A 26,003-nucleotide genomic window follows, 5' to 3' on the forward strand; every position below is an offset into this window, starting at 1 on the left:
CTAGTTTTCATAGGCCAGTCACACACAGGACGTACAGTAGGCCTGGTTCCTTATGTTGACCACCTCTGTGTGTTGACCAGTTTGTGCCATCCCCTTCAGTGGTTAACGTACAGAGGTTTTACTGTTTGCTGGTTGCAAACATTTTCAGCTGTTAATAAAATTATTTAGAAAATGGAAAGCCTCTTGATGCTACCCTTCAAAGATAAACACTGTTTACAGTCTGTTGCACTCCAGATATTTTGCCTGTGCTTATTATGGGGGGGAGGTTTAATGAAAATGCAATTATGTGTTTTGTTCTGCTTCTTTTTTGTAATTTTATATTTGGGGGTGCATATATACCTTTTTATAGAATTCAGTTGTGTGGGCGTAGTGGCATTTATTTTGTCCTTTAATGAGTGCTTCCTAATTTCCCCTGTTATTGCAAGGAACATCCTTGTGTAGTGCACAGTGGTAAAGATACTTGGGCTTTGAATTTGAGTAGACTTGTTTGGGTCTTGCAGTTCCTTACTTACTATTAAGTGTGATCGCGGACAGATTACTTAATTGCTTAATTTCCTTTTTTCCAAACCGGGAACAGTAATGGTACTTAACTCTTAAAAGTTGCTGTAAAATTATATAGTGGCTGACATAGAGTAAATAGTAAATATTGACTATTATTATATTACCACATGTATTTGCCTTCCTATGTAGATGTTTCTGTATGGAAAAAAATTTAGAAGTGGAATGTTTGTGTCAATGGTATGCAGACCTATATTGTGAAATTAATCTTTACTGATGTGAAAAAGAAATCTCACTGTTTTAATTAAGCATCGCATCATGTATTAGTAAAATCAGGTGTTGGCACATTTATTGGCCTTTTGTATTTCTTCTATTAATTATCTTTTATGTCCTCTGACCTTTCTGTTTTGATCATTTTTAAAAATTGATTCATTAGGTCTCTTAACTTATTGTCATATATGCTGCCTATTTTTTTCAAGGACTTCCCTTGCCTGTTACCTTAAAATTATCTTATTTTTCCTATCTAGACCTCCCATTTTTGTTTTGCTTCTTTTTCTCCGATGTGCTAGGATTACAGGCATGAGCCACCACATCTGTCCATCCTCCCAGTTTTGATTAGTGTACTCAGTGATTTTGGACTTTTTACATTATAAAAATTATTAGACCCATGTGCAGTGGCTCACACCTGTAATCCTAGCACTCTGGGAGGCCGAGGAGGGTGGATAGCTTGTGCTTACGAATTCGAGACCAGTCTGAGCAAAAGGGAGACCCCGTCTCTACCAAAAAAAAGTAGAGAAACTGAGATAAGAGGATCACTTGAGCCAAAGACTTGGAAGTTGCTGTGAGCTGTGACGCCACGGCACTCTACCCAGGGTGACAGGTTGAGACTCTGTCTCAAACAATAAATAAATATTATTAGAAAAATCTTCCATGTCTTTTTAGCAAGAGGAGTAACAGTTACATTCAGGGCCACATACATGATAACAATTGCTTAGTTCGTTGTTTACATAGAGAGACATATGTTATGGGAAATGCATCCTCAGGTGATTATATCATCAGCATTGCTGTGAGAACATCAATATGCTTATACAAACCTAAATGGCAGCCTGTTGTTCTTAGGCCACAAACCTGCACAACATGTTACTGTACTGAATACTATAGGCAGCTGTAACAAAAGGTTAAGTATTTGTGTATTTAAACATATCTAAATACAGAAAAGGTACAGTAAAAATACTTTAATATTATATTTAAAGTATTATCATCTTACAGGGCCACCATAATATACGTGGCTTGTTGGCCTCAACATCATTATGCAGCTCATGACTGTAATATAAATAATTATAGCCAGCCCTTTCATACAGTGGTTTTCCCATTCCTGAGTCTTTATGTTGAATAAATAGAAATTTTTTTCTAAGTACATCAGTATTAGTCAGTTTTCAGAATAAGTTATAAGAATCAGAATTTTCAAAAAACTTTAAGCAGTTAATGAAAATAAAGGCATATCATATTAGAATTATATAGGGTGTCCCAAAAGTCACCCATAAAATCGCCATCCATAGGGGAAGTTATAGTTAAATGTACCTTTATGTACAAAGTACTCATTACAAAATTTTACAAAATATTCTCTACATGTTGGCCACCTGTTTGCTAGCTTATTTGTAGTTTTTACCTTCTATTTAGCATGTCATTAGGCTCTGAGGAATTGAGATTGTATAAAGCTGAACATTCTTTGCTATTTTTCTTTTTTTTTTTTTTTTTTTGCTGTTTTTGGCCGGGGCTGGGTTTGAACCTGCCACCTCTGGCATATGGGGCTGGCGCCCTACTCCTTTGAGCCACAGGCACGGCATGCTATTTTTCTCTGTAACTATTCATTTTTGTTTTTGAGAGATAGTACAGGTTTATTATTATTTAAAGTGAATGGCTAATGATTCCTGGCATCTTGCACAATGATGAACATATAAATATATACATTAATACATTTCCTGGATTAACACTCTATGGAAGAATTATAGTGGTTTTTGTGTCACCGGGGCCACAGTATCCCAAGATATCCTTCCTTGTCAGTTGTTGTTATTGAGAAATATTTTTCTTCTTTTCTCTATTATATTATAAATTATTAGATAAAATTGTATTTTATACATGAATTTATTTTTTTTTTTTGAAACAGTGTCTCACTTTGTCACCCTTGGTAGAGTGCTGTGGTATCGCAGCTCACAGCAACCTCAAATTCTTGGGCTCAAGCAATACTCTTGCCTCCATTTATCATGTTTAGTAGAGATGGGTCTCACTCTTACTCAGGCTGGTTTCAGACTCATGAGTTAAACTATCCACTTGCCTTGGCCTCCCAGAGTGCTAGGATTATAGGCATGAGCCACTGTGCCAGCCTATGAGTTTTTTGTTTTTTGTTGTTTTTTTTTAATTCGGTCTCTATAGAGACTGTCCAATTACTAATGCCATCTATATTGCTAATTATCACTGGGGTATTGGGAAAAGTTTTCAATTAGCAATAATCATACCTTGATAAACTTCATTGGCTATGATATTGCCATTGTACAGAGCTGTATGTGCTTTTTTACCTTATTCTCACAGAAGTTACTGTAGGTAAAGATACTTAATGTCTTTTGGCCTGACTGCATTAATATTTTCTGATATAGGCTTTTTATGTTTACGATGTCAAAAACCGATTGTAATAATTATAAATTCACTAATAAGAGATGTTATAAATCTAGAATAGTAAGTTCCAGGCTTGTTGAGTTGCAATATTTTATCTACCAAGTATTACTGAATGCAACTGTATGGTTGTTCACCTGGAATCTTAGTTTCTAGGTGTGGAAAATAAAATTTATACATGAGAAATAAGTCTAAAACCATGTCAGTCCAAGTACATGATTTCTTCTAAAAAATTATAAATAGCATTACATTTTTTAATAATTAGGATGAATTTCTTTTTTTTTTTTTTTTTTTTTGTAGAGACAGAGTCTCACTGTACCGCCCTCGGGTAGAGTGCCGTGGCGTCACACGGCTCACAGCAACCTCTAACTCTTGGGCTTATGCGATTCTCTTGCCTCAGCCTCCCGAGCAGCTGGGACTACAGGCGCCCGCCACAACGCCTGGCTATTTTTCTGTTGCAGTTTGGCAACATTAGAATAACTGGCACTTGTAGTCCCAGTTATTCGGGAGGCTGAGGAAAAAGAATTGCTTAAGCCCAAGAGTTTGAGGTTACTGTGAGCTATCATGTCACTGTACTCTATAGAGGGTGACATAGTAAGACTCTGTCTCAAAAATAAAATAAAATAAATAAAAGGGCTTAGTTGAAAAACTCTCAGATAAAAAATTCATCCTAGGGCGGCGCCTGTGGCTCAGTCGGTAGGGCACCGGCCCCATATACCAAGGGTGGCGAGTTCAAGCCCCGTCCCGGCCAAACTGCAACCAAAAAAAAAAAATGGCAGGGCATTGTGGCGGGCACCTGTGGTCCCAGCTGCTCGGGAGGCTGAGGCAGGAGAATCGCTTAAGCCCAGGAGTTGGAGGTTGCTGTGAGCTGTGTGAGGCCACGGCACTCTGCCGAGGGCCATAGAGTGAGACTCTGTCTCTAAAAAAAAAAAAAAAGAATAGATCACTGCTGTCTTAAAATTTACCTGCATAAAGGGGAAAACTATATTTTGAAATTTAATTCTTTATAACACAATGTAGTGCCTTATGCTGATATCATTTAGTTCCTTTTCATCCAAATATTAGGTTAGAACCTTTAAGACTTGAAGTTCAAGTAAATTTCAAAATCATATATTCAAAATTCAATACTTATGCCAGGCACAATGGCTCACCCTTGTAATCCCAGCACTTGGAAGGCCGAAGCAGGGGAATAGTTACAAGTTGAGTATTCAAGACCAGCCTGGGCAATATGGTGAGACCCTATATCAGTGGTACTCAGCCTGTGGATTGCGACCCACAGGAACTGTATTAAATGGCCACGGCATAAAGGTTGAGAACCACTGCCGTATATTTACAAAAAAATAAAAATAAAATTAGCTGGATGTGGCAGTAACCACCTGTAAGCCCAGCTACTTGGGAGACTAAAGTGAGAGAATCACCTGAGGCCAGAAGCTCGAGGTTACAGTGAGCTATGATTGGGGCGGGGGGCTGTACTTTAGCCTGGGCAACTGTGAAACCCTCATTCCCCCCAAAAATCAAAAAAACAAAATTCAATCCTTGGAACATTAGATATATTATTTGATAAATGCTGCTTTTCTGTAAAGATACAAAGACCAAACTTCATGTCTGCATGTTGCATTAAAGACAAAATTGCATATTATTGTTGAAAAACAATAATAAAAATGAGACTTCAACAAAAAAAGAAAGGTTAGTCTGGTTTGTAAATTATAGATTATCGACTGTTGTTGTGAAGCAGTTAAACATTTTGATTAGTGTGATGTTGTTGTGGAAAGCAAATAAACTTCAAACTTTTTATACAGCAAAGCATGGTAAAGATTGATCTCATATTGAACTACAGGTGTCTCTGGATCCCTGCTGAAGTTCTGTCCTGAAAACTGCTGACATCAGTTTTCTCTTAGAGGAATTTTGTTGCTGCTGTCTTACGAAGATGATTGCAACACCTTTGAAACATCCAGGAATTCCCTTGTCTTCAGAGACGTCTTCTCAGAGGAGAAATCTGTCCCTTGATGCAGTCTTTCTTGATAGCATTCCTTCAGGCACACTTACCCCTGTAAAAGATTTGCTGAAATATCAGAACTCCTCTTTAAAATTGAATGACTTTAAAAAGAAGCAGTTCCTAGAAATGACAACTTTTAACAATAAAAATATACTTCAGTCTACCATGCTAGTAGAGGCTACTACCTCCAACAGATCTCTTGATATCAGTGCTATAAAACCCAACAAAAATGGATTAAAAAATAAAGCAAACTATGAATCACCAGGAAAAATATTTCAAAGAATGAAAGAAAAAGTACTGTGTGACAAGCAAGAACAAGCATCAAGAAACAGTAGTTTATTAGAACCACCAAAAAATGAAAGTAATAAAATCTTCACTCCTAACAAAGCTGAGAAAAAACTGTTGCAGCATACCTACCTCTGTGAAGAAAAGGAAAACAACAAATCATTCCAATCATGTAACAGTTCGTTGAAAGGTTAGTTTTGTTACATATGGGCTAATAGACTACAATGTCTTAAGTGTTGAGTGTGCTAAACACTGTTCTGAGTGCTGAGAATACAGCAGTGGACCCAATGGACAAAAATCCCTGCCCTTGTTTAGCTCTACTTCAATTTGGTGAGAAGACATAATTAACATATTAAATAAATAATTTTTATGGTATAACAAAGAGGAAAAGCAGAAAGGAAAGAAAGAAAAAGCAGAGTAAGGATGATAGAGTTGGAGGGGCTTATAGTTTTAGTGGGTTGGTCCAGGGTAAGCTTCAATGAGAAGACATTTGAGCCCCCAAGATTGAAGGAGGTGATAGATACAGATATCTTGGACAATAGGAAAGGATGATCCAGACGGGTAACAACTGGTACAAATGCCCTGAGATAGGAACGTGCCTGACAAATTCAAGGACTGGCTGGGAAGTTAGTGTGCCACGGAGTGAGTACACAGCTCCAGAGAAGAAGGGATGAATAAGAGTGGGTCAGATAATGTAGAACCTTATAGGTAAGTGTAAGAGTTTTGACTTTTACTATGCGCAAAATAATGAGCCATTGGTAGGTTTTGAGCAGGGGACTGACAAGGTCTGACTTAATTTTTTTTTTTTTTTTTTTTTAAGACAGTCTCACTTTGTCAACCTCAGTAGAGGGCTGTAACGTCATAGCTCACAGCAACTTCCAACTCTTGGACACAGCGATCCTCTTGCCTCAGCTTTCCAAGTAGATGGGACTACAGGCACCTGCCACACCCAGCTATTTTTAGAGAACAGGGTCTCTCACTCTTGCTCAGATTGGTCTCAACTCCTGAGCTAAGGCAATCCACCCTCCTCGGCCTCCCAGAGTGCTAGGATTACAGGCGTGAGCCAGTGTGCCCGGCCTGATCTTACTTAATTTTAAAATATCACTCTGCTGATTTGAAATAGAGTTACTATAGTAATCGAGATGACGGTGTTGGCTTGGTTCAGGTGGTGGTAGCGAAGAAAAAAGTTGTTGGACTCTGGATATATTTTGAAGGTAGAACTAATAGGATTTGCTCATAGACTGGGAGTAGAATGTAAGAGAAAGAGATATAAAGGATAACTGCAGGGTATTTTTTTGTTTGGTTTTGGTTTTTTTATTTTGGCCTGAGCAACTAGAAGGATAATTTAACTTAAATGGTGCAGACAGAAGAAAGAATAGAATGGGGGCTCAGTTAAGGTTTTTATCATATTAATTTCAATATGTCTAGACTTTATTTGATTTTTTTTTTCTCTAGAGACGGAGTCTTGCTCTGTCACCCAAGCTGAAATGCAGTGGCACGATCATAGCTCACTGCTGCCCTAAGCTCTTGGGCTAAATCATTTCTCCTGCCTCCACATCCTGAGAGCTGGGACTACAGGTGTGCACCACCCTGCCTGGCTAATTTTTTTTTTTTTTTTTTTTGTAGAGATGGGGCATTTCACTGTGTTGCCCAGGCTGGTGCTGAACTCCTAGCCTCAAGCAATCCTTTCACCTTGGCTTCCCAAAGTTCTGGGATTACAGGTGTGAAGCATACACCTGGCCTTGGAGAAATTTTTTAAAAATTCTTCCTCAGCAAGGGAAGAGCAGAGAGAGAAAGAAGAAGGGAGGGGTGGGGAAAGGAAGAGCAGAGAGAGGGAAGAAGGGAGGGGAGTGGGACCTTGGTGTGTGTACCACACCTTTTGGGGGCAAGACATGATTGTAAGAAGGACTTTACCTAACAAATGCAATCAGTGTAACCTGGTTTCTTGTACCCTCAATGAATCTCCAACAATAAAAAAAAAATTCTTGTTCCTCAGTATGATATGGGTATAGAGAATGAGGTGAAGGCATAAGAAGATATAAAGGAAAAATTTAAGTGTCATATGCTGTAAAAAGTACAGTATATTGGTCTGATCATTACTGAACCTCAGTGTCTTTAAGAATTTAAAAAGACATTTTTGTTCCTTCTCAGTCACTAATACAATTCAACTTCTTTCTTTAGAAAATAAAACCTCAGTCTCAGTCCGGGAAGTTCTTCTGGAATCATCAAATGATAATTTCCTTCTGGACAAACATAAGACTCAGTGCCAGCAGGAAAACAAAGCACCACTGCACAATTTAACTTACGGTAAACTGTTCTGTGTTTTGTTTTTTAGTTTGTTACTTGAATGTATTGTTAGATGTTCTAGGTAATTATTTTCCTTGTATGGGCAATACGCATTGACTGGACAAAAGCTTGAATTATAAAAGCTGGAGGCACTCAGAGAAAGACTGGACGGGGGATGGAGCATTCTCTTAATTTCATAAGTTCCTTCTATAAATTTTGTTTTGCTTTGTATTTTTTGCAGAACTTCCAATTCAGAACCAACAACAAGAACATTTTTTGGCTACAGGAGTCTCAAACAAGATATTAACTAGAGCTCAGTTGGCTAAACAAATTCTTCATTCAAAAGAGAATATAATTGCAACCACTAAGTCCAAAAAGAGCATGTTTGTTTCAGAAGGCATTGATTCTGTCGATGAAAAATTCCAAAATACTAATGTTGAGACTGTCAGTATCAGTTTTGTTCCCACTGAAAATGACAGTCAACTAATGGTTTCTGATAGCAAGATGACAACAGAAATGTCCTCACAACAGGAAATTAAAGAAGGAAATGAAAAAACAGTATCCACAGAGAATAGTCTTCCAGGTTCCTTGGAAGATACATGTAAAATTGTACTGGCAACTCCAAGACTTCACATAACAATACCTCGAAAGTCAAAAAGAAATGTTTCAAAGCTTTCCCCTCCGAGTCTATTTCAAACTGTTACAAATGGAGTTAAAAAAAATAAGGTAGGAAAATTTTTAAGGTAAATATTTATTTCTGTTTTTACCCCTATTCTTTGACAACGTGAGCTCTTTGCTCTTACTATCTTTTTTTTCTTAGCTAGTATTTGAACCTATGCTCTCTCATTGTTAACAGTAGCTTCATTTTCATGCTTTATGATTATTTGCTGTAGCTACAAGGTGGCCTAGTATAAAGAGTAGTGAGCTAAAAGAAGACCCATTTGTTAAGCCTTATCTTGCTCTATTACTAGTTATGTAGGCTCCACTATGCCCTTTGGGGATGAACACTGAATTCATTCCTGTTCTGTTTTTCTGATTCTTGGGGTACTATTAGGAGAACGATGGAAATAGAAAGGAATTGTAGCATCTGAACATTTGAGAATTTTTCCCAATGTAAAGTGATCAGTAAAAGACATATTTAAGACAGTACTAAATAATGTTATACATTAGAACTTCTGTAAGTTGATGACCCATGGGACTGTAACAAACTGATCAACATATGGGGATGGTCAACTAAGGAACTGGCCTACTGTACTAATACATATGGTGCATATCTAGTGTATGAAAATTAGGTCAACTTAAGGAAGTGGTTGGTGTAGGGAGGTGGTCAATTATGGAAGGTCTACTTAAATATGGATAAATTCTTTGAAGAAAGTAGAATGGTAATACAAGTTTAAAGGGAAAGATAAAATGTAAAATTTCTCATTGTTAAAGATTTGCCCATTCTTAAATGGATGATTGATAATGGGTATCAAATTGTGATGGTATATTAATGCCATCTAAATTTTAAAGAGTAGCATAATAGTTACAGTTTCATTTCTCAGTTTATTCACTGGAAATTGCATTATTTGCAAATACTTACACTTTTGATGAAAAGCTTTAGCAAAAGGTGTCAGGCCATATGCTGCTTTTACGAGGACTTTTCTTTTTTATGGTGTCAAATGTCACAAAAAGTATACATGGATCTTTGACCTTTTTAGCTATTCCGTTTTCATTCATTACTGTTTGTGTATTTAATGTGTGGCCCAGGACAATTCTTATTCTTCTAATACGTAACAGAGATTAAAAAAAAAAAAAAAAATGGACACCCCTGGCTTAGTTACTGACTTAAAAAGATACCAGGTGTGTTGAACAAAAAAGTTTTAAGATAACTGTTTCAAGATACCCCACAGTACTATTTCTACCATCCTAGTTACCATGAGAAGTCCACGCTTCCAGGGACTCTTATCACTGTTTAGTTCTTTATGTCCCCTAATTTTGATGCAACTTTTCACTCAATTCTTTAAACATTACATTATGTCTTCTTGAACTCTAAGTAGGTTGTCAGCAAAATGTTATATTGTCAATCTTCTATGAACATTTATTAACTTTCTTCTAACTAAAATACAGTTTCTACAAACAGCCCTCTCAAATGGTGGCTATTTTTTCTCCCATACCCCACATTCCATTGGACTTAGAAATGAGATAGGGTGTGTCTCTCTTTCTTATTCCTCATTGCTACTTCAGGCCATTTTTCCTATTTCTAAAGCATCTTTGAAGGATATGCCATAAAAGTTTACTACTCCCTGTCCCCTCTTATAAGTCACCTATAAAATAACCTTCTAGTCATGACCTTGCATTCCTGTTGAAGTGTTTGATGCCTGTTAGGTTTTCCTGTGCTACTACTTCTGTCATTATCTCTGGTGACATCAGCATTCATATAGATGATCCATCCATTCTACCTGCTATCTTCGTATTCAGTGACCTTTCTGCTACCTTTATGCTCTACCATCACCATACCCATTTCTTTTCACGCCAAATAATACATGCACCAAATTCTCACTTTCAAACATCTTACTCTCTCACTACCAACTTCTGTATTTCAGATCATTCCCCCTCCAGTACTCTTCACCTACTCCTCACCATCAATCTCTGACCCTTAAGACACCTTTCAGTCCATCAACTCTTTCATGTTCTCATTTCCTTCTTTACCCCACGTAGATTCCATGGTTCGTTCTAACTATTGCAGGTTATAACTCTCAACCCTCTTCAGTTCTTTTCTTCCCCTGCCTTCTGCTGGCAAATTCTAATCCTGGTTACATTTAAGTGTTTTGCTATATGCCTGTACCTGAGAGCTAATGGTTACTAGAGAAAAACACACAACCATGCTGACAGTTCTCATTTTTAATTTGACAGCTAACAGTGGGCTCTCAATGTTGTTCATTAGTCCTGGTACATTTCACTTGTTAATCCATTCTATGACTTTCTTCACACCTTTCCTAAAACTCCACTTGCTGCTATGTCCAGGTACTCTGCTTTTCCTCCTATTTAAATGCATGAACAATTTATGTTCCTTTTGGGGGCCTATTCATTTCCTCTTACCACCTAAAGGTAATTGCCCCTGCAATTATCCCTTTAATATTCTCTTCTTGATCATCCTCATTAGCATATAAACATGCTGAAACATGGCCTGCATTTTTAAAAATATATCAGAAGCCTACCTTTCCTTTATCACCTATCAACTTAAGCTATTATCCCAGTTTTTAATTTCCTTTTATAGGAAAACATGTTGAAAGAGGCATATGTATTCACTGTTATAATTCCTTCTCCCATACCTTTTTGAACGGTTCTATTTTGGATATCCATTACTCTATGAAAATTGCCCTTTCCAAATTCACCAGTCATCTCCATATCACTAAATCCAGTAACTGATTTTTACTCCATATTCTTAAGTCCCTCATGAGATTTTAATAAAATGAATCAAAATGTCTTTGTAAAAAGATGTTAGGCTTTTTCTTTTCTTTTCTTTTTTTTTTTTTTTTTTTAGGTCTTATGCTATTTCTTTTGGATTCCAGGACATCTTTTTCCTGATTTTCTGCTTCATCACTGAACATTCCTTCTTGGTCCTCTTTGTTGATTCCTTTTCCTGTCCTATAAATGTTGGAACTCCTCCAGATCAGTCCTAGAAATGTTTTTCTATCTACTCGCACTCTATCTCTAGGGCTGTTGTTTTAAATTCCATCTCTATGTTGCCAGCTCTCAAGTATAAATTTCTAGCTCAAAGTATTCTCTAAACTCCATACTCATACATAATTACATGTATGACTGTTCTATTGATATCTAATTATTTCTATTTTTTTAATTTTAAAATATTAAGGGACTACAATTGTTTTTGTTAAATAAATGCTTTTTATAATACTTTAGTTGAGGCTTTGACTGTATTCATCACCAGGCTACTGTTCATTGTACCCAGTAGGTAGGTTTGTTTTTTTTTTAGAGAGACAGAGTCTCACTTTATCACCCTCGGTAGAGTGCTATGACATCACTGCTCACAGCAACCTCCAACTCCTGGGCTTAAGCAATTCTCTTGCCTGAGGCTCCAGAGTAGCTGGGACTACAGGCGCCCGCCACAACGCCTGGCTATTTTTTTGTTGCAGTTCGGCTGGGGCCTGGTTTGAACCCACCACCCTTGGTATATGGGGCCAGCGCCCTACCCACTGAGCTATAGGCATCGCCCCCCAGTAGATAGGTTTTTACTCCCCCTACTTCCTGATTTCCAGTGATCTTTGCATTTCCAAATTTTCTATTGATACCTCAAATTTAAAATGTCTACAACTAAATTCTGATTTCTTCACCATAAACCTTATCCTTCATTATCCTGTATTAGTACATAGCAATACCATTTTCCCAGGTACTTAGGCAAAAATTTTAGATTCAATCTTGGACTCTTGGTTGTCTCATAATCTATATCCAAAATATTAAGAAATCTTGTTGGTTCTACTGTCCTGAATCTGACCGCTTCTCACTCCTCAAATTCTACCTTCTAGTCCAGGGATTACTGCAGTAACCTAATGGTCTCTCTGCTTACACGTTTGCCTCTCTCTTCTTTAATCTGTTTTCTAGACAGAATCTGAAATCATTTTACTATCCTGCTCAAAATCCTCCAGTAACTTCCCATCTACTAGAAAACACTAAACCTCAACCGGGGTTTAAAGGGCTTTACGTAACTAATCCTGGAGATCTCCAACCCCACCTCTCATTCTTTCTCACTCCTTTCAAATTGCTATGCCTTCCATGCTACCTTTTTAGGGTGTTGGCGCTGGTTCTCTCTGAACAGTCTCGCGAATGTGCAGCTGGCTCGTCCCTTACTTCATCCCTTTTCTGTTCTAAGACCTTCCCTGACTATCTTATCTAAAAAGCACCCCCAATTGTCTAATGACTCATGTTTCTTTGTTATAGTAATTATCACCACCTGATATTTTAATATTTGACTGTTTGGATACTACCAGGCTACTTACTTCTACACACCCCTCAAGACACACACAAGAATACTTGCTCTAAGAAGCATCCATTTTGTTTCTCCCTGAATCTTCACTGCCTAAAACAGTGTAGTACTCAACAATATTTGTTGAATGAATAATGAATGAACATCTTGATACCTTGTATAAGCAGTATGGTACACATTATTATCTCCATCTGATTGATGCTTTAATGTACCTCAGGTAATTGTTAATGTAATATAAATAATTATATCTTTGCACAGATGTTTGTAAAAATTTTTCCATTAAAATGGGATTTTGTACCACAGGAATTATGTGAACTATTCAGATGTTTGCTTTGAAATAGAGTGCTATTGTATGTATGTTACCAGGAATCACCATTATAGTTTATAAAAAATTGAAATGCAACTCTCAATCAACTTTACCAAAAAAATACTGTAATTTTTTAGGGATAGGCATGATGGTATATACACAGCTGACTCTTTTTTCCCTCCAAGTGATTGGATTTTTCATAGGACATGGTTTTTTTGTTTTTTTTTTTTTTTCTTTTTTTTTTTATTGTTGGGGATTCATTGAGGGTACAATAAGCCAGGTTACACTGATTGCAATTGTTAGGTAAAGTCCCTCTTGCAATCATGTCTTGCCCCCATAAAGTGTGACACACACCAAGGCCCAACAGTTACATTCCAATGGGGCGGGGCGGGGGTCAGAGACTGACTCTACCAACTGTTTTTGCATATTTTACTGTCCTGCTTAAACAGATGTGGAATCAGTTCCTGACCCCCAACCCATTGGAATGCTACTATTTTAATGTACAACTTGGTATTTTATTATGATTTTTCCCCATTGGTTGAGATTTGATATAATAATATTTAAAAATAATTGCTTCTGGGTTGTAGAAGAAGCTATGCAATATAACCTGAGTTTAGTTTTTAACTTCATTTTGTCTATTTCCTTATGTACAAGACTATTTAAAATAGAATGTGGTTCCTAGATGGGTCAGTACTAAGGAATCACTTGGATCACTGAGGTTTTATCTTTCAATGTAATTTCATTTTGTAATACTTTTACAACAAGTAATAGGAAGTATGTTCTTTACTTTATGCTTGATTAGGTCGTCCAGCTACAGGAATGGATGATTAAAATCATTAACGATAATACAGCTATATGTGTAGAAGGAAAACTGATGTAAGTATAACATTTCAATATTCTTTTAATAAAACTTAAGAAGATAATGTGTATAAGAGCTTAGAAGGGTACTGCATGGAAAACAGCATCTTCCTAAAAACAAAGACTGTCTAATGAGGTAATTAATTGAAGACAAAAAAGTAAAGTGACCATGCAGGTCTTAACTATGCTACTTGTTAGTAGCTTTCTTGTTTTTGCCTGTTTACTCAAGTTATTTTTAATTTGACAGCTCAAATTTGTATAGTACTTTATTATTTTCTGAGGCGCTGTGGTGCTAAGTGGACTGTTATTATCTGCTTAATTACATATGATCAGTTAATATTTGCTACCTACATTTCAGTCCAGATTCTCACATGTAAATTGGGATGACCAGATATAAGTTACTGAGCCAGAAAAGGAATAAAAGTTATTTAAAACTTTGCCACACAGCTACACATTAAGTAATCATTGGCACTTTCTGGTTCTCCCTAAAGTGTGAGCATCATCAAGTAAGTGAGCTTTGTCTGATTCAGCTACTCTGTTAGCACCATTTCCTAGTCTGCAAGACCAGTTTCTTAGAGCTAATAAAACATTAAAATATCACTGTTTAAGGTACTTATATTTGAGGTATTTATATAAGTTGAGTATATAAAATTTGCACTGTCTATACTGTATCTGTCACTCTGCCACCATTTCGTTAATGTACAAGAGGCAACGTGGATTGCTTTGTTGGAATCCCACTGCTGCTCCTTACTGCAACTTTGCTTCTTCATCTGTGCAGTGTGGATAATTGTATTACCAGCCTTGTTAGTCGACTTGAGGATTAAATGTAAGACTAGAGAACAGTGCTTTTAATGTGTTATTTAAATTATTGTTACTGTTTAATAAATAAAGAAAATGAATGGAAAAGAAGTGATACTGTGTTAAAGTATAGCATGAGTTTATAACATGATAACATGATCCTACTTGACCAAATTAAAGGAACTTAACTTTCTTATTTATTATACTAGTGATTAATCATAACATGTTATATTAATCACTAGTATTTATTATACATATAGTAAATATACTATATTTATTATACTAGTGATTAATATGTTTATTTGTAATAGTTAACTGATAATAGGAGAATGCTCAACACTTATGAAATACATCTCCATATTTTGCTCTATTTTATATATATGTTTAGCTTAGTTTAAAGAAATATGAAGAATAGGTTGATACTATAGTTTTTTTTTTTCCCAACTGGAACTTCTTGTTAGTAGTTTCCAAAATGAAAGATAAATACATTTGGCTATATAGTGAAGGTAAAAAAAAAAAAAAAAAAATCAGGGTGGCGCCTGTGGCTCAGTGAGTAGGGTGCAGACCCCATATCTCGAGAATGGCGGGTTCGAATCTGGACCCCAGCCAAACTGCAACAAAAAATAGCCAGGCACCTGTACTCCTAGCTACTCGGGAAGCTGAGGCAAGAGAATCGCCTAAGCCCAAGAGCTGGAGGTTACCGTGATCTGTGATACCACTGCACTCTACCAAGGGCAACAGAGTTAAGACTCTGTCTCTTAAAAAAAAAAAAAAAATCAGATTAGGTGGTTTCAATCTACATTTCTAAACAAAGGTTAATATAATGTAGACCCTAAGGGAGAGGTACAGGGAAATCATTCTTTGGAAGCTTAGTTAAGCTGAAGTTGCAAAGATTGCCAGCACCAGATATTTAGAGAAGGCTTATCTTCCTTGATAATAATATATTTTATAGTAGGGACATGGTTTGGCCACAGTACAGTTTCTTGGCACATACTCTAAGGCTCACAGTAGCCAAGCAGTTCTGAGTTCTACAGTATTCTTTAGTCCCCGTATGTTTTGTAATTAGATTTATAGCATTGTTGATGTTGTTGTAGCTAGAGTGCAAAATTACTGCTTTCTGTTATAACTTTGTATATACTTATATGTGCATTGTGACTACTGGTAAATGTGAATATTTCAACCTTATGAAAGTGTTTTTTTTCTTTTTTTGGCTAGAGACGTCACTAACATATATTGGCACAGTAACGTAATTATAGAGCGGATTGAGCACAACAAAGTTAGGACTAAAACAGGCAACATTTATATGTTGAAAGGAATGATAGACCGGGTTTCCATGAAAGAAGCAGGTAAGTGACTGTCATTAATTGATAAATTATTTTAATAAGGGAAGCAATTAGCTATAATATTAACAATAACATATTTTTTACCTTTTAATTAGGTTTTTTAAAATTAGGAATAAATGAAGCCTCCTAATTAAAGCAGAATTGATCACATTATATAAAATTTACACAGAATTGATGTTTTTCTGATTTAATCACTTGATGACAATTTTAATATGTTCAGTGATTTTTTTAAATTAAAGTTAAATACTCCTTATTGCTGGGTGTGGTGGCTCACACCTATAATTATAGCACTCCAAGAGGCTAAGGCGGCAGGACCACTTGAGTTTAGGAATTCCAGACCAGACTGAGCTACATAGTGAGACCCATCTCTACTAAAAGTAGAAAAAATTAGCTGGCCATCATGCAGGCACCTGTAGTCCCAGCTTCTCAGGAGGCTGAGGTAGGAGGATCATTTGATCCCAGGAGTTTGAGGTTGTTGTGAGCTATGATGACACCATGGCACTCTACCCAGGGCAGCAGAGTGAACTCTATCTCAAAAAAAAAAAAAAGCAAAACCCTTATTTATAAGGAATTGCATTTATAAGAATATGATTTAACTCCCTCATTTCTCTCTTTGTTGGATTCACCTGGCATCACCTCAGTCTTGGTATAATCTCATTTTCTGCCTATGCCTTGTACATAGCTCAATGTAGCTGTGGAAAAATAGACTTTAAACGTGTCATTGCTAGCAATAAATTATAATCCTTTAGTGGTCCCTTGGTATTTGCTTGGCATCCTACCATATTCCCTTAATCATTCACTCTCTTCTCCTTCCTGATGACTGTTTTTGTGTTTTTTGAAATCTCCTCCTCGACCCTCTTTCAGGTGAGATAGCAGGGGAAAGAGGATGCCCTTGAGCCCTGGGAACAGGCAGCAGAGGGTTTCCGCACCACATCTGCTGCCTCTCATCTGTGCCTGTGATTGTGGATGAACTGTCTGTGTTCTGTCTGAGTCAGCCTCCCCATTTTTGTGCTAGCTCCCATTTTCCCTGTTTTACTCAAGGACATTGTTCCAGTAATTCTTCTTCTTAAAAGAACTCCCCCTTTTAACCACACTTCTCCTTTAAGCCACAATTGCTCTCCTTTACAACAAAACCAGTCCACTAGATCTGTCTGTACTTACTATTACATGTCTAATTACTCTTGAATTCTCTTCCATTTTTTTCTTGAACTCTCCTTAATCATGCCTTAATCCCCAATTCTTCTCCAAAACAACCCTTATCAAAGTCACCAATGGCCTCTGTATTGCTAAATCCTGTATATACTTAGCAGAATTAATCACATTTACCTCCTTGAAATGCTTTATTTGCTTTCTTGAATACTATGTTCTAGTTTTCATGCTGCCTCACTGCCTTGCCTGTTCCATCTTAGTTTCTTTATGTATTTTTCTCCTTTTCACCTTTAAATAATGAGGTAGCTGGGGGCTTTTTTCTAGACTCAGCACTATGCTGATTCTTTTGTCTCTGTATGATGACAAATATTAGGCATCTCAAACTTAGTATGTCTAAAACCTTCTTTTCTCCCTTAAATTCGCATAGCCTATAGTTTTCCCCATCTTTCTATGCATCTAGTGGTGACCAAAACTCTGAGAGGCATCCTTAAAACCTTAGTTTCCTCATACCCACATACAGCGTATCAGGATATCCTATTGGTACATCTCCAGGTGATCTAAAACTTGGACCTCAGTAAGAGAGACTCTTACCTAACAACAGCAAACACTGTAACCTAATTCTTTGTACCCTCAAGTTAACCTGAAACAATAATAAAAATAAAACTTGGACCTCTGCTATATCACTGTGGTCCAGACTTTCCTCATCTTTTGTCTGGATGGTTATAGTGGGTTCTTAACTGGTCTCGCTCTTTCTTCTCTTGCTTTTCCGCAAACTCTTTCAAAATATCAGCTCTACAGTCCTATTAATAAAGTAAGTCATAATAAATTGTGGTATATGTACACCATGGAATATTATGCAGCCTTAAAAAAAGATGGAGACTTTACCTCTTTCATGTTTACATGGATGGAGCTGGAACATACTCTTCTTAGTGAAGTGTCTCAAGAATGGAAGAAAAAGTACCCAATGTACTCACCCTTATTATGAAACTAATGTAGGACCTTCACATAAAAGCTATAACCCAGTTACAACCTAAGAATAGGGAGAAGGGGGAAAGGGAGGGAAGGGGGGAGAGGTAGGTGGAGGGAGGGGGATTAATGGGATTACACCTGTGGTGCATCTTACAAGGGTATATGTGAATCCTAGTAAATGTGGAATGTAAAGGTCTTAGCAAAATAACTAAGAAAATGCCACGAAAGCTATGTTAACTAGTGTGATGAAAATGTGTCAAACGGTCTATGAACCAAGTGTATGGTGCCCCATGATCATACTAATGTACACAGCTATGATTTAATAAAAAATAAATAAATAAATAAATTCTAGAAAAAAAAATAAAAATAAAGTAAGTCAGATTCTGTCACTCTTCTTGGAATCTTTCCATAGCTTTCCAACTTGCCCAAATTAAATAGTCAGATCCATAAAATGACCCCAAGGCCTTTTATTAATTTTCCATGATCCCCACTGCCTCTGTTACTAATCTGAGTAGCGTCCTGATACTAACTCCTCCTCGTCTCACTTCAGCTATACAAATGTCCCCACTGTTTCACAAACTGACAAAATATACTCTTGTTTTAGCATTTTGCCTTCTAGTCCCTCTCCTTCTAACCCTGTATTGCCACATGGCTCACCCCTCATGTCTTTCAGGACTTTGTTCAGATGTGTCTAACTCAGTGAGGACTTCCCTGACTATCCTTTTAAAATTGCCATCCACTCTACCCCCCAATGAACATATTGGTATCCTTGTCCATTTCCCTGCATAACTATCTAACAAGCAAGATATTTTACTTACTGGTTAGTTTTCTCTGTCGCATCAGAAGGCACATCCCATGAGGGCAGGGATTTTATCTGCTTTGTCAACTGCTGAATTCTGATTATCTATAACAGTGCCTGGGACATAGTACGTATAAGCAATAAGTACATATCTCATGAATGATTTAATGAATTAATGATGTCTCTTTAAAATTCTAAGCTTTTAAATAATTTTTTTGTTCATCCTTAAATAGGATATCCAAATTATCTCATAAGGAAATTTATGTTTGGATTTCCAGAAAATTGGAAAGAGCACATTGATAATTTTCTAGAACAATTAAGGTAGGGTGTTAACAGTTTTAAAAGTTAACTTTATTGAGGTATAATTTACATTTAATAAAATGCACCTATTTTAGGTATTAAATTGTATATACTCATGTAGCCAATGTAACATGGTTTGAGTTGCGGGGGAGGTTGTTTGGGTTTTTTTGGAATGGCAATTTGAAGTCGTCTTTGATCTTTGAAGAATTTTAGAAGCAAATACACTTTACTAGAATTTCTGTTATTATGAGTAAATCTAAAAGGAAAATAAAACTTTTGACATATTTCAGAGAGTTATCCTCTATTCCCTACCCTTCAAAATAGAGTTAAGTAGTCTGAAGTTCTTGGTCCTTTTGTTTTTCATTTGTTCTTTCAGTAGTTATTGAGTGTCAGCTACTTAATAGTCACTATGGTTGACACTGAGAAAACAAAGAAGAATTTGATTAATGCTTGCTCCTGAGGAGCTCAAAGGGGATAAAGAGTTTAAGGTTAATCAAAGTGCAGTGTAATACAGGACATGTAACAGGGAGTACCGTTTATTTTTTCTGTAAAGGACTGACAGTATTCTATTCTTATGGACATGTTGCTTCGATTGCATCTCTTCAACTCTGCTTTTGTAGCAGAAAAGCAGCCGAAGATAGTGTGTAAATGATCATGGCTATGTTTCAGAAAACTTTACTTACAAAAACAGACAACTGGCAGTTGTCCCCTAGTTTCCTAATAGCAAATTAAGTAGGAATTATAAGAACATAGAGTAGGAAGTAGTTAAGAGGTTCTGTTTGAGTCCATTGACTTAAGACATGATACTTGAGTTCTTTGTGGGGTAGGAAGTAGAACGAATGAAGAATTAAAAATGTTTAAGTTTGAAAGGTACTCTTTGCTGAGGCAGAAAGAGCATTACCTGAGGAGGTTTACTTTGTTTATTTATGGGGGGGGGTTGTTTGTTTTTTGAGAACCAATATGAAAGGGTTCTAATTATTTTTAGAGCTGATGAAAAGAATAGAAGAAAAAGGCCAGCCAAAAACAAAAAACTGGAAGATGTGTCTCTAATATACAAAAATCAAAGAAAAATAATGCAGGAGAAAAAACAAACAGATGTTCTCCAAAAGGCCAGCACCACTTATGACCTTGATGGCGATAACTTGGGTATGTTTGTTATTTATTTCTTTTGACATAGTGGTAAATTCTTATGTGAGTTCTATAATGTTTATTGTTTATAATGTACATAGCATTGTGTTTTTAGACCTAAACTACCCTAAAATTCATGCTCTTTCCCTACTAATGGGAAGTAACCTTAGTGAAGAGTGCTCACGGTCAGCATTTAGCTTACTTCATTAAGTATCACCTTGTCATTAATCAGAATACCAAAGAACACTGATAAATGTATCGATGGAAAATGATTGTCTTTTTATTTTCCTAGACTCAAGGTATTTAGGCTACCAGCTTACCCCAAACCTATAGTAAAGATTTATGTACGGTATCCATAAAGTTTGTGTGCAATTTAAAATATTGTCTATTTAGGCTCGGTGCCCGTAGCACAGTGGTTAAGGCGCCAGCCACATGCACTGAGGCTGGCGGGTTCAAACCCGGCCTGGGCCAGCTGTACAACAGTGATAACCGCAACAACAAAATAAAATAGCCGGGTGGGTGCATGTAGCGCCAGCTACTAGGGAGGCTGAGGCAAGATAATCGCTTAAACCCAGGAGTTTGACGTTGCTGTGAGCTGTGACACCGTGGCACTCTACCGAGGGCGACATAATGAGACTCTGTCTCAAAAAAAATAAATAAAATAAAAATATATATATATATAGTCTATTTAAAATACTCTGTCTCAGTCAGCATCTGTGGCTCAGTGAGTAGGGCGCTGGCCCCAAATACCAAGGGTGTTGGGTTCGAACCCAGCCCCAGCCAAACTGCAACAAAAAATAGCCCAGCATTGTGGCGGGTGCCTGTAGTCCCAGCTACTCGGGAGGCTGAGGCAAGAGAATCACCTAAGCCCAAGAGCTGGAGGTTGCTGTGAGCTGTGACGCCACGGCATTCTACCAAAGGCAACAAAGTGAGACTGTCTCAAAAAAACATAAAATAAAATAAAATACTGTCTCAATAAATAAATAAAATACTATCTATTTTAAATTACACATAAACTTTATGGACACCCTGTATTTTTGTACTAAATTTCATTTTTCTTTCATGGAGGAAATGTCATCTTTTCTTGAGTGACCATTGCTAGAAAAGTAAATGGCAGAACTGTTCTGTCCCAACTCTGCCAACATTATTATCTGCCTCCCATGTCTGAAAAATATATGAATGCCCCTGAAAAAAAAAATGCAAGAACGTTAATGTATGTTATTAAAATCTGTTGTATACATTTCTGCCATTTTTACCTTGATTTTGTAACTAAGACCTTTACAAAACTCAAAAAAGTGTTCACGATTGCTTCTGCCAAAAACATGGTGCCATCCTAGGATAATAAATGTACTTTGGGCGCAGTGGCTTATGCCTGTTATTCCAGCATTTGAGAGACTAAAGCATGAGGATTACCCGAGGCCAGGAGTTTTGAGACCAGCATGAGCAACATAGCAAAATCGTGTCTCTACAGATTTAAAAATTTAGCTGAGTGTGATGGTGTTTACCTGTAGTCCTAGCTGCTCTAGAGACTAAGGCAGGAGTATCTCTTGATCCCAGAAGCTATCTGATATTACTACTGTACTCCAGCTTGGTCAGCAGTGTGACACCCTGTCTCAAAAAACAAATGAACAAACAAAAAAGTATATCCCATTCCCTTCTCCCCATTTGAACTACCTCCCACCCTTGAAAAGTTTTTGCTTATCTTTTCTAGTACAGAGAAAGTAATAACAAATACACAGATGACTGGCAAGCAGTCATGGTAACTATAGATGACTGGGCAAACAATTCCATTGCTTAAGTTTCTTCCTTCTTAACTCTTCCTCTTGATCAAAAGACATCCTATTTTCCCCCAAATAATACATTTTGTTTATTGTCATTGCTAGACTAGTATTCTGGGTTCCTGGGGCTGCAGCATCTACTATCTACCTTTACTAACTCCTAAATTTAAAAAAAAAATCCCTGAAAGTATACGTCAGGTTTAAAATATTTGTTAGACTTTCTTTTTACATATCATCTCTTCTCTGTCCCTTCTTTTACTTAAAGCCATCACTTTTTAGGAATTTAAGCTGACTTATGAAAATTATTGGTAAAGTGTTTGAGAAAACAAGTGGAAGGGGTGTAGAGTACAAATTTAAAAGACTAAAGTTTATGGCTCTGCACCTGTTGCTCAATGGTTAGGGCGCTGGCCACATAACACCAGGGCGAGCGGGTTCAAACCCTGGCCTGGGCCTGCTAAACAATGACAACTGCAACAAAAAAATAGCAGGGTGTAGCTGGGCACAGTGGCTCATGCCTGTAATCCCAGCACTGTGGGAGGCTGAGGCGGGGGGATTGCTTGAGCTTAGGAGTTCGAGGCTTGTCTGAGCAAGAGTGAGACCCCGACCTGTGGAAATAAGTGGAAAAACCCAGCTGGGCGCCACGGGGAGCACCTGTAATCCCAGCAGCTTCGGATTCCCATCCCTGAGGCAGCAGGATGCCCACAGCCTGAGTGTGAGGTTGCAGTGAGAAACGATGCCATTGCACTCTGCTCAGGGCATAGGGTAGAACTTTGTCTCGACAAAAAAAAAAAAAAAAAAACAGGGTGTGTGGCAGGCACCTGTAGTCCCAGCTACTTGGGAGGCTGAGGCTAGGGAATCACTTAAGGAATCACTTTGAGGTTGCTGTGAGCTGTAATGCCACAGCACTCTACCCAAGCCCACAGCTTGAGACTGTCTGGAAAAAAAAAAAAAACTGTTTTATAAGCCAGCTGTGTCCTTATGAAATGACTCAAGAAACACTTTTAAAGCATCTTTCAAAAACCTCAATCTATGCTAAGTGTTAGGAACTTAGAGATGAATAAGACATGATGCTCCCCACCGTAGGAGCAATTAGGGACAGATAATACTGTATTTTTCTTATGTAATGCATTAGATCTCAGTTTTAAACTATTAGAAACTATAGTATCACAGAAGTTATTTTGAGTGGTTATCAATACTGTTACTGTTTTTATTTTTTATTTATTTATCTTTTTGAGACAGAGCCTCAAGCTGTCGCCCTGGGTAGAGTGCTGTGGCATCACAGCTCACAGCAACCTCAAACGCTTGGGTTTAAGTGATTCTCTTGCCTCAGCCTCCCAAGCAGCTGGGACTACAGGCGCCCGCCCCATTGCCTGGCTATTTTTTGGTTGTTGTTGTCGTCGTTTGGCAGGCCTGGGCTGGATTCAAACCCACCAGCTCTGGTGTATGTGGCTGGTGCCTTAGCCGCTGAGCTGCAGGCACTGAGTCTGTTTTTATTATTTTCATTACACTTTTTGTGAGGAAAACAACTAAATAAAATAAAACTACTTCTAACATAAAATAACTAAGGTCATATAAAGGGCCTAACCCATTATAATTTAAAATGATGTGATTTTATTTTTGTGTTTTAATTATTTACCGAGAAGGAAATTTTATGTATTATAACCTGTATGTGATAGTATTGTTCTTAAAATACTTTATCTCTGTTATGACACTTACCATAGTATATTATAAATGATCTATTACATGACCAGCCTCCTTCACTATATGGTAACATTCTTAAGATCATTTAAAATGTAGCTTATGGAAGAATAATAAAAATATTTCTTTTATTTATTTATTTGTGGGTTTTTTTTTTTTTTTTTGGAGACAGAGTATCACTATGTCACTTTCGGTAGAGAGCTGTGGCATCACAGTTCACAGCAACCTCAAACGCCTGAACTTAAGTGATTGTCTTGCCTCAGCCTCCCAAGTAGCTGGGACTACAGGCACCCGCCACAGTGCCCAACTATTTTTTTTTTTTAATTGCAGTTGTCATTGTAGTTTAGCAGGCCCTGGTCAGGCTCAAACCCATCAGCCTTGGTGCATGTGGCTGGTGCCCTAACCACTGAACTATGGGTACCAAACCAATAAAAAACATTTCTATACTTTTTGGAGCCTTTTTATACTTTTTGAGAATTTTAGTTCATTAAACATTGAACTTAGATACTATATGATTTTGTTTTACTCAAAAAAAAATTGTTTTTTTTTTATTTTTTTTTGTAGAGACAGAGTCTCACTGTACCGCCCTTGGTAGAGTGCCGTGGCGTCACAAGGCTCACAGCAACCTCTAGCTCTTGCGCTTACGCGATTCTCTTGCCTCTGCCTTTCAAGCAGCTGGGACTACAGGTGCCAGCCACAATGCCCGGCTATTTTTTTGTTGCAGTTTGGCTGGGGCTGGGTTTGAATGCGCCACCCTCGGCATATGGGGCCAGCGCCCTACCCACTGAGCCACAGGCGCCGCCCCGGTTTTACTCAAAATTTTAATTAGCATGGATTTAGTTACACATTAGATTATAGGAACTAATTGAAACTTAATTCTGCATACATGAAGGAATACAAGAGAAACAGTTCTAGCTTTATCTTTAGCTGATACGTAGTTAGGATGAACAGGAATTTGTATTTACAAAATAGATTAACCTTACTATTTATCTTTAGAAATGTGACAAAGTGAGATCCAATACAGAGACTTTTGATTAATATGACTAATTTTTCTTCACTTTTGTGAAAAAAATAAAACTGATTTAAACAAAACATGGTCCTATACAGAGTGAGTCTGTCCAAATACAATTGCTTTATATTATATTCAAGTTATAACAAATATTTGTGGTATTAGACAGATTTTTTTCAAGGTTAATTCTTTAATGTAGAAAAGCAGCTTACTTTTTTGTAATTGTTTATTGAATTCTCCTTTTTTTTACTCATAGAACTAAAGAATAATAAGCATAGTGGGTTGCCTGGAGCTACAGAATTAAATGGTTGCCATACTAAGTGCCAAAATAAACCATCATTAAGACCCCCAGATGACCAAATAAATAAAACTATGCAAAATGGAGGCGGAGATGACTTATCTAATCAGGTACATCGTTTGCTATTTTGAGGGATGACATAGCACTAAAAAGGTTAGGGACCATATCACAAGATAAGAGTTCTGTTTGTTAAGTATTAGTTTTTCATTAACTTTGGGACTGTAAGTATATGTCTTGATATTTATTTTCCCAGCCTCTCATTGAAAAAATGTAGGCAACAAAAGTTGTAGCTTTTAGGCCTCCCTGCTTCCGCGACCCGAAAACCGAAAGTTTGCTTGGTTCTAATTATGAATGAGTACTTTACATTCTGATTTTGAACAGATCCGGTATATGGTGTGTTGTGACATCTTTAAAAAATGTATCCATTCAGCTAAAGGGTTTGCGATGACAGGGAATCTCCCTAGTCATGTCTTTTTGTCACTCACAGAGACTGTGACTGGTTGTCTGCTCTCTCTCCTGAAACACACTTTTCACTGCAGGGAATGTATTTAACAGACCACCTGTTACATTATTCTGAGCACTTCTCATTTCTTTGCCTAGGAAATGTGTTCTCCAATTTGGTCTTGCATTTGGAAGATCCTTGTGTTCTTCCAATAAAATGTGTTTTTTAGAGGAAAAAGGATGTTGTAGCTCTTAGACTGAAGCTTAAAAATAAATAAAACATAGAAAAGCCCTTGAAAAATAAATCAGAATGTATTAAATTAATAAAAGAAATGTGTAAGATAATTGCACCAGATTGTTCAGTGCAGTTCAATTCATAATAGCCAAGTCATGGAAGAAGCCCAAGTGC

General features: G+C 37.1%; 1 protein-coding gene and 1 non-coding gene across 3 annotated transcripts in view; one reads left to right on the top strand and one right to left on the bottom strand.

The window, feature by feature from the left end:
- MIS18BP1 (MIS18 binding protein 1) overlaps window positions 1–26,003 on the top strand; it is an 87,213-nt gene that overhangs the window by 770 nt on the left and 60,440 nt on the right. For both annotated transcript variants that reach the window (XM_053595351.1, XM_053595352.1), the window contains exons 2-9: window positions 5,006–5,639; window positions 7,631–7,756; window positions 7,977–8,461; window positions 13,829–13,902; window positions 15,898–16,028; window positions 19,176–19,263; window positions 20,228–20,388; window positions 25,112–25,263. In XM_053595351.1, coding sequence (XP_053451326.1) covers window positions 5,096–5,639; window positions 7,631–7,756; window positions 7,977–8,461; window positions 13,829–13,902; window positions 15,898–16,028; window positions 19,176–19,263; window positions 20,228–20,388; window positions 25,112–25,263 — 1,761 coding nt within the window. In that variant the 5' untranslated portion in view covers window positions 5,006–5,095. The remainder of the gene's footprint in view (window positions 1–5,005; window positions 5,640–7,630; window positions 7,757–7,976; window positions 8,462–13,828; window positions 13,903–15,897; window positions 16,029–19,175; window positions 19,264–20,227; window positions 20,389–25,111; window positions 25,264–26,003) is intronic.
- Window positions 2,923–3,058, bottom strand: LOC128589285 (U4 spliceosomal RNA). Its single transcript, XR_008380887.1, has one exon. It is a non-coding gene; the product is annotated as a U4 spliceosomal RNA (small nuclear RNA).

Source organism: Nycticebus coucang, chromosome 6, assembly GCF_027406575.1.
Source record: "Nycticebus coucang isolate mNycCou1 chromosome 6, mNycCou1.pri, whole genome shotgun sequence".
NCBI classification, from domain to species: Eukaryota; Metazoa; Chordata; class Mammalia; order Primates; family Lorisidae; genus Nycticebus; species Nycticebus coucang.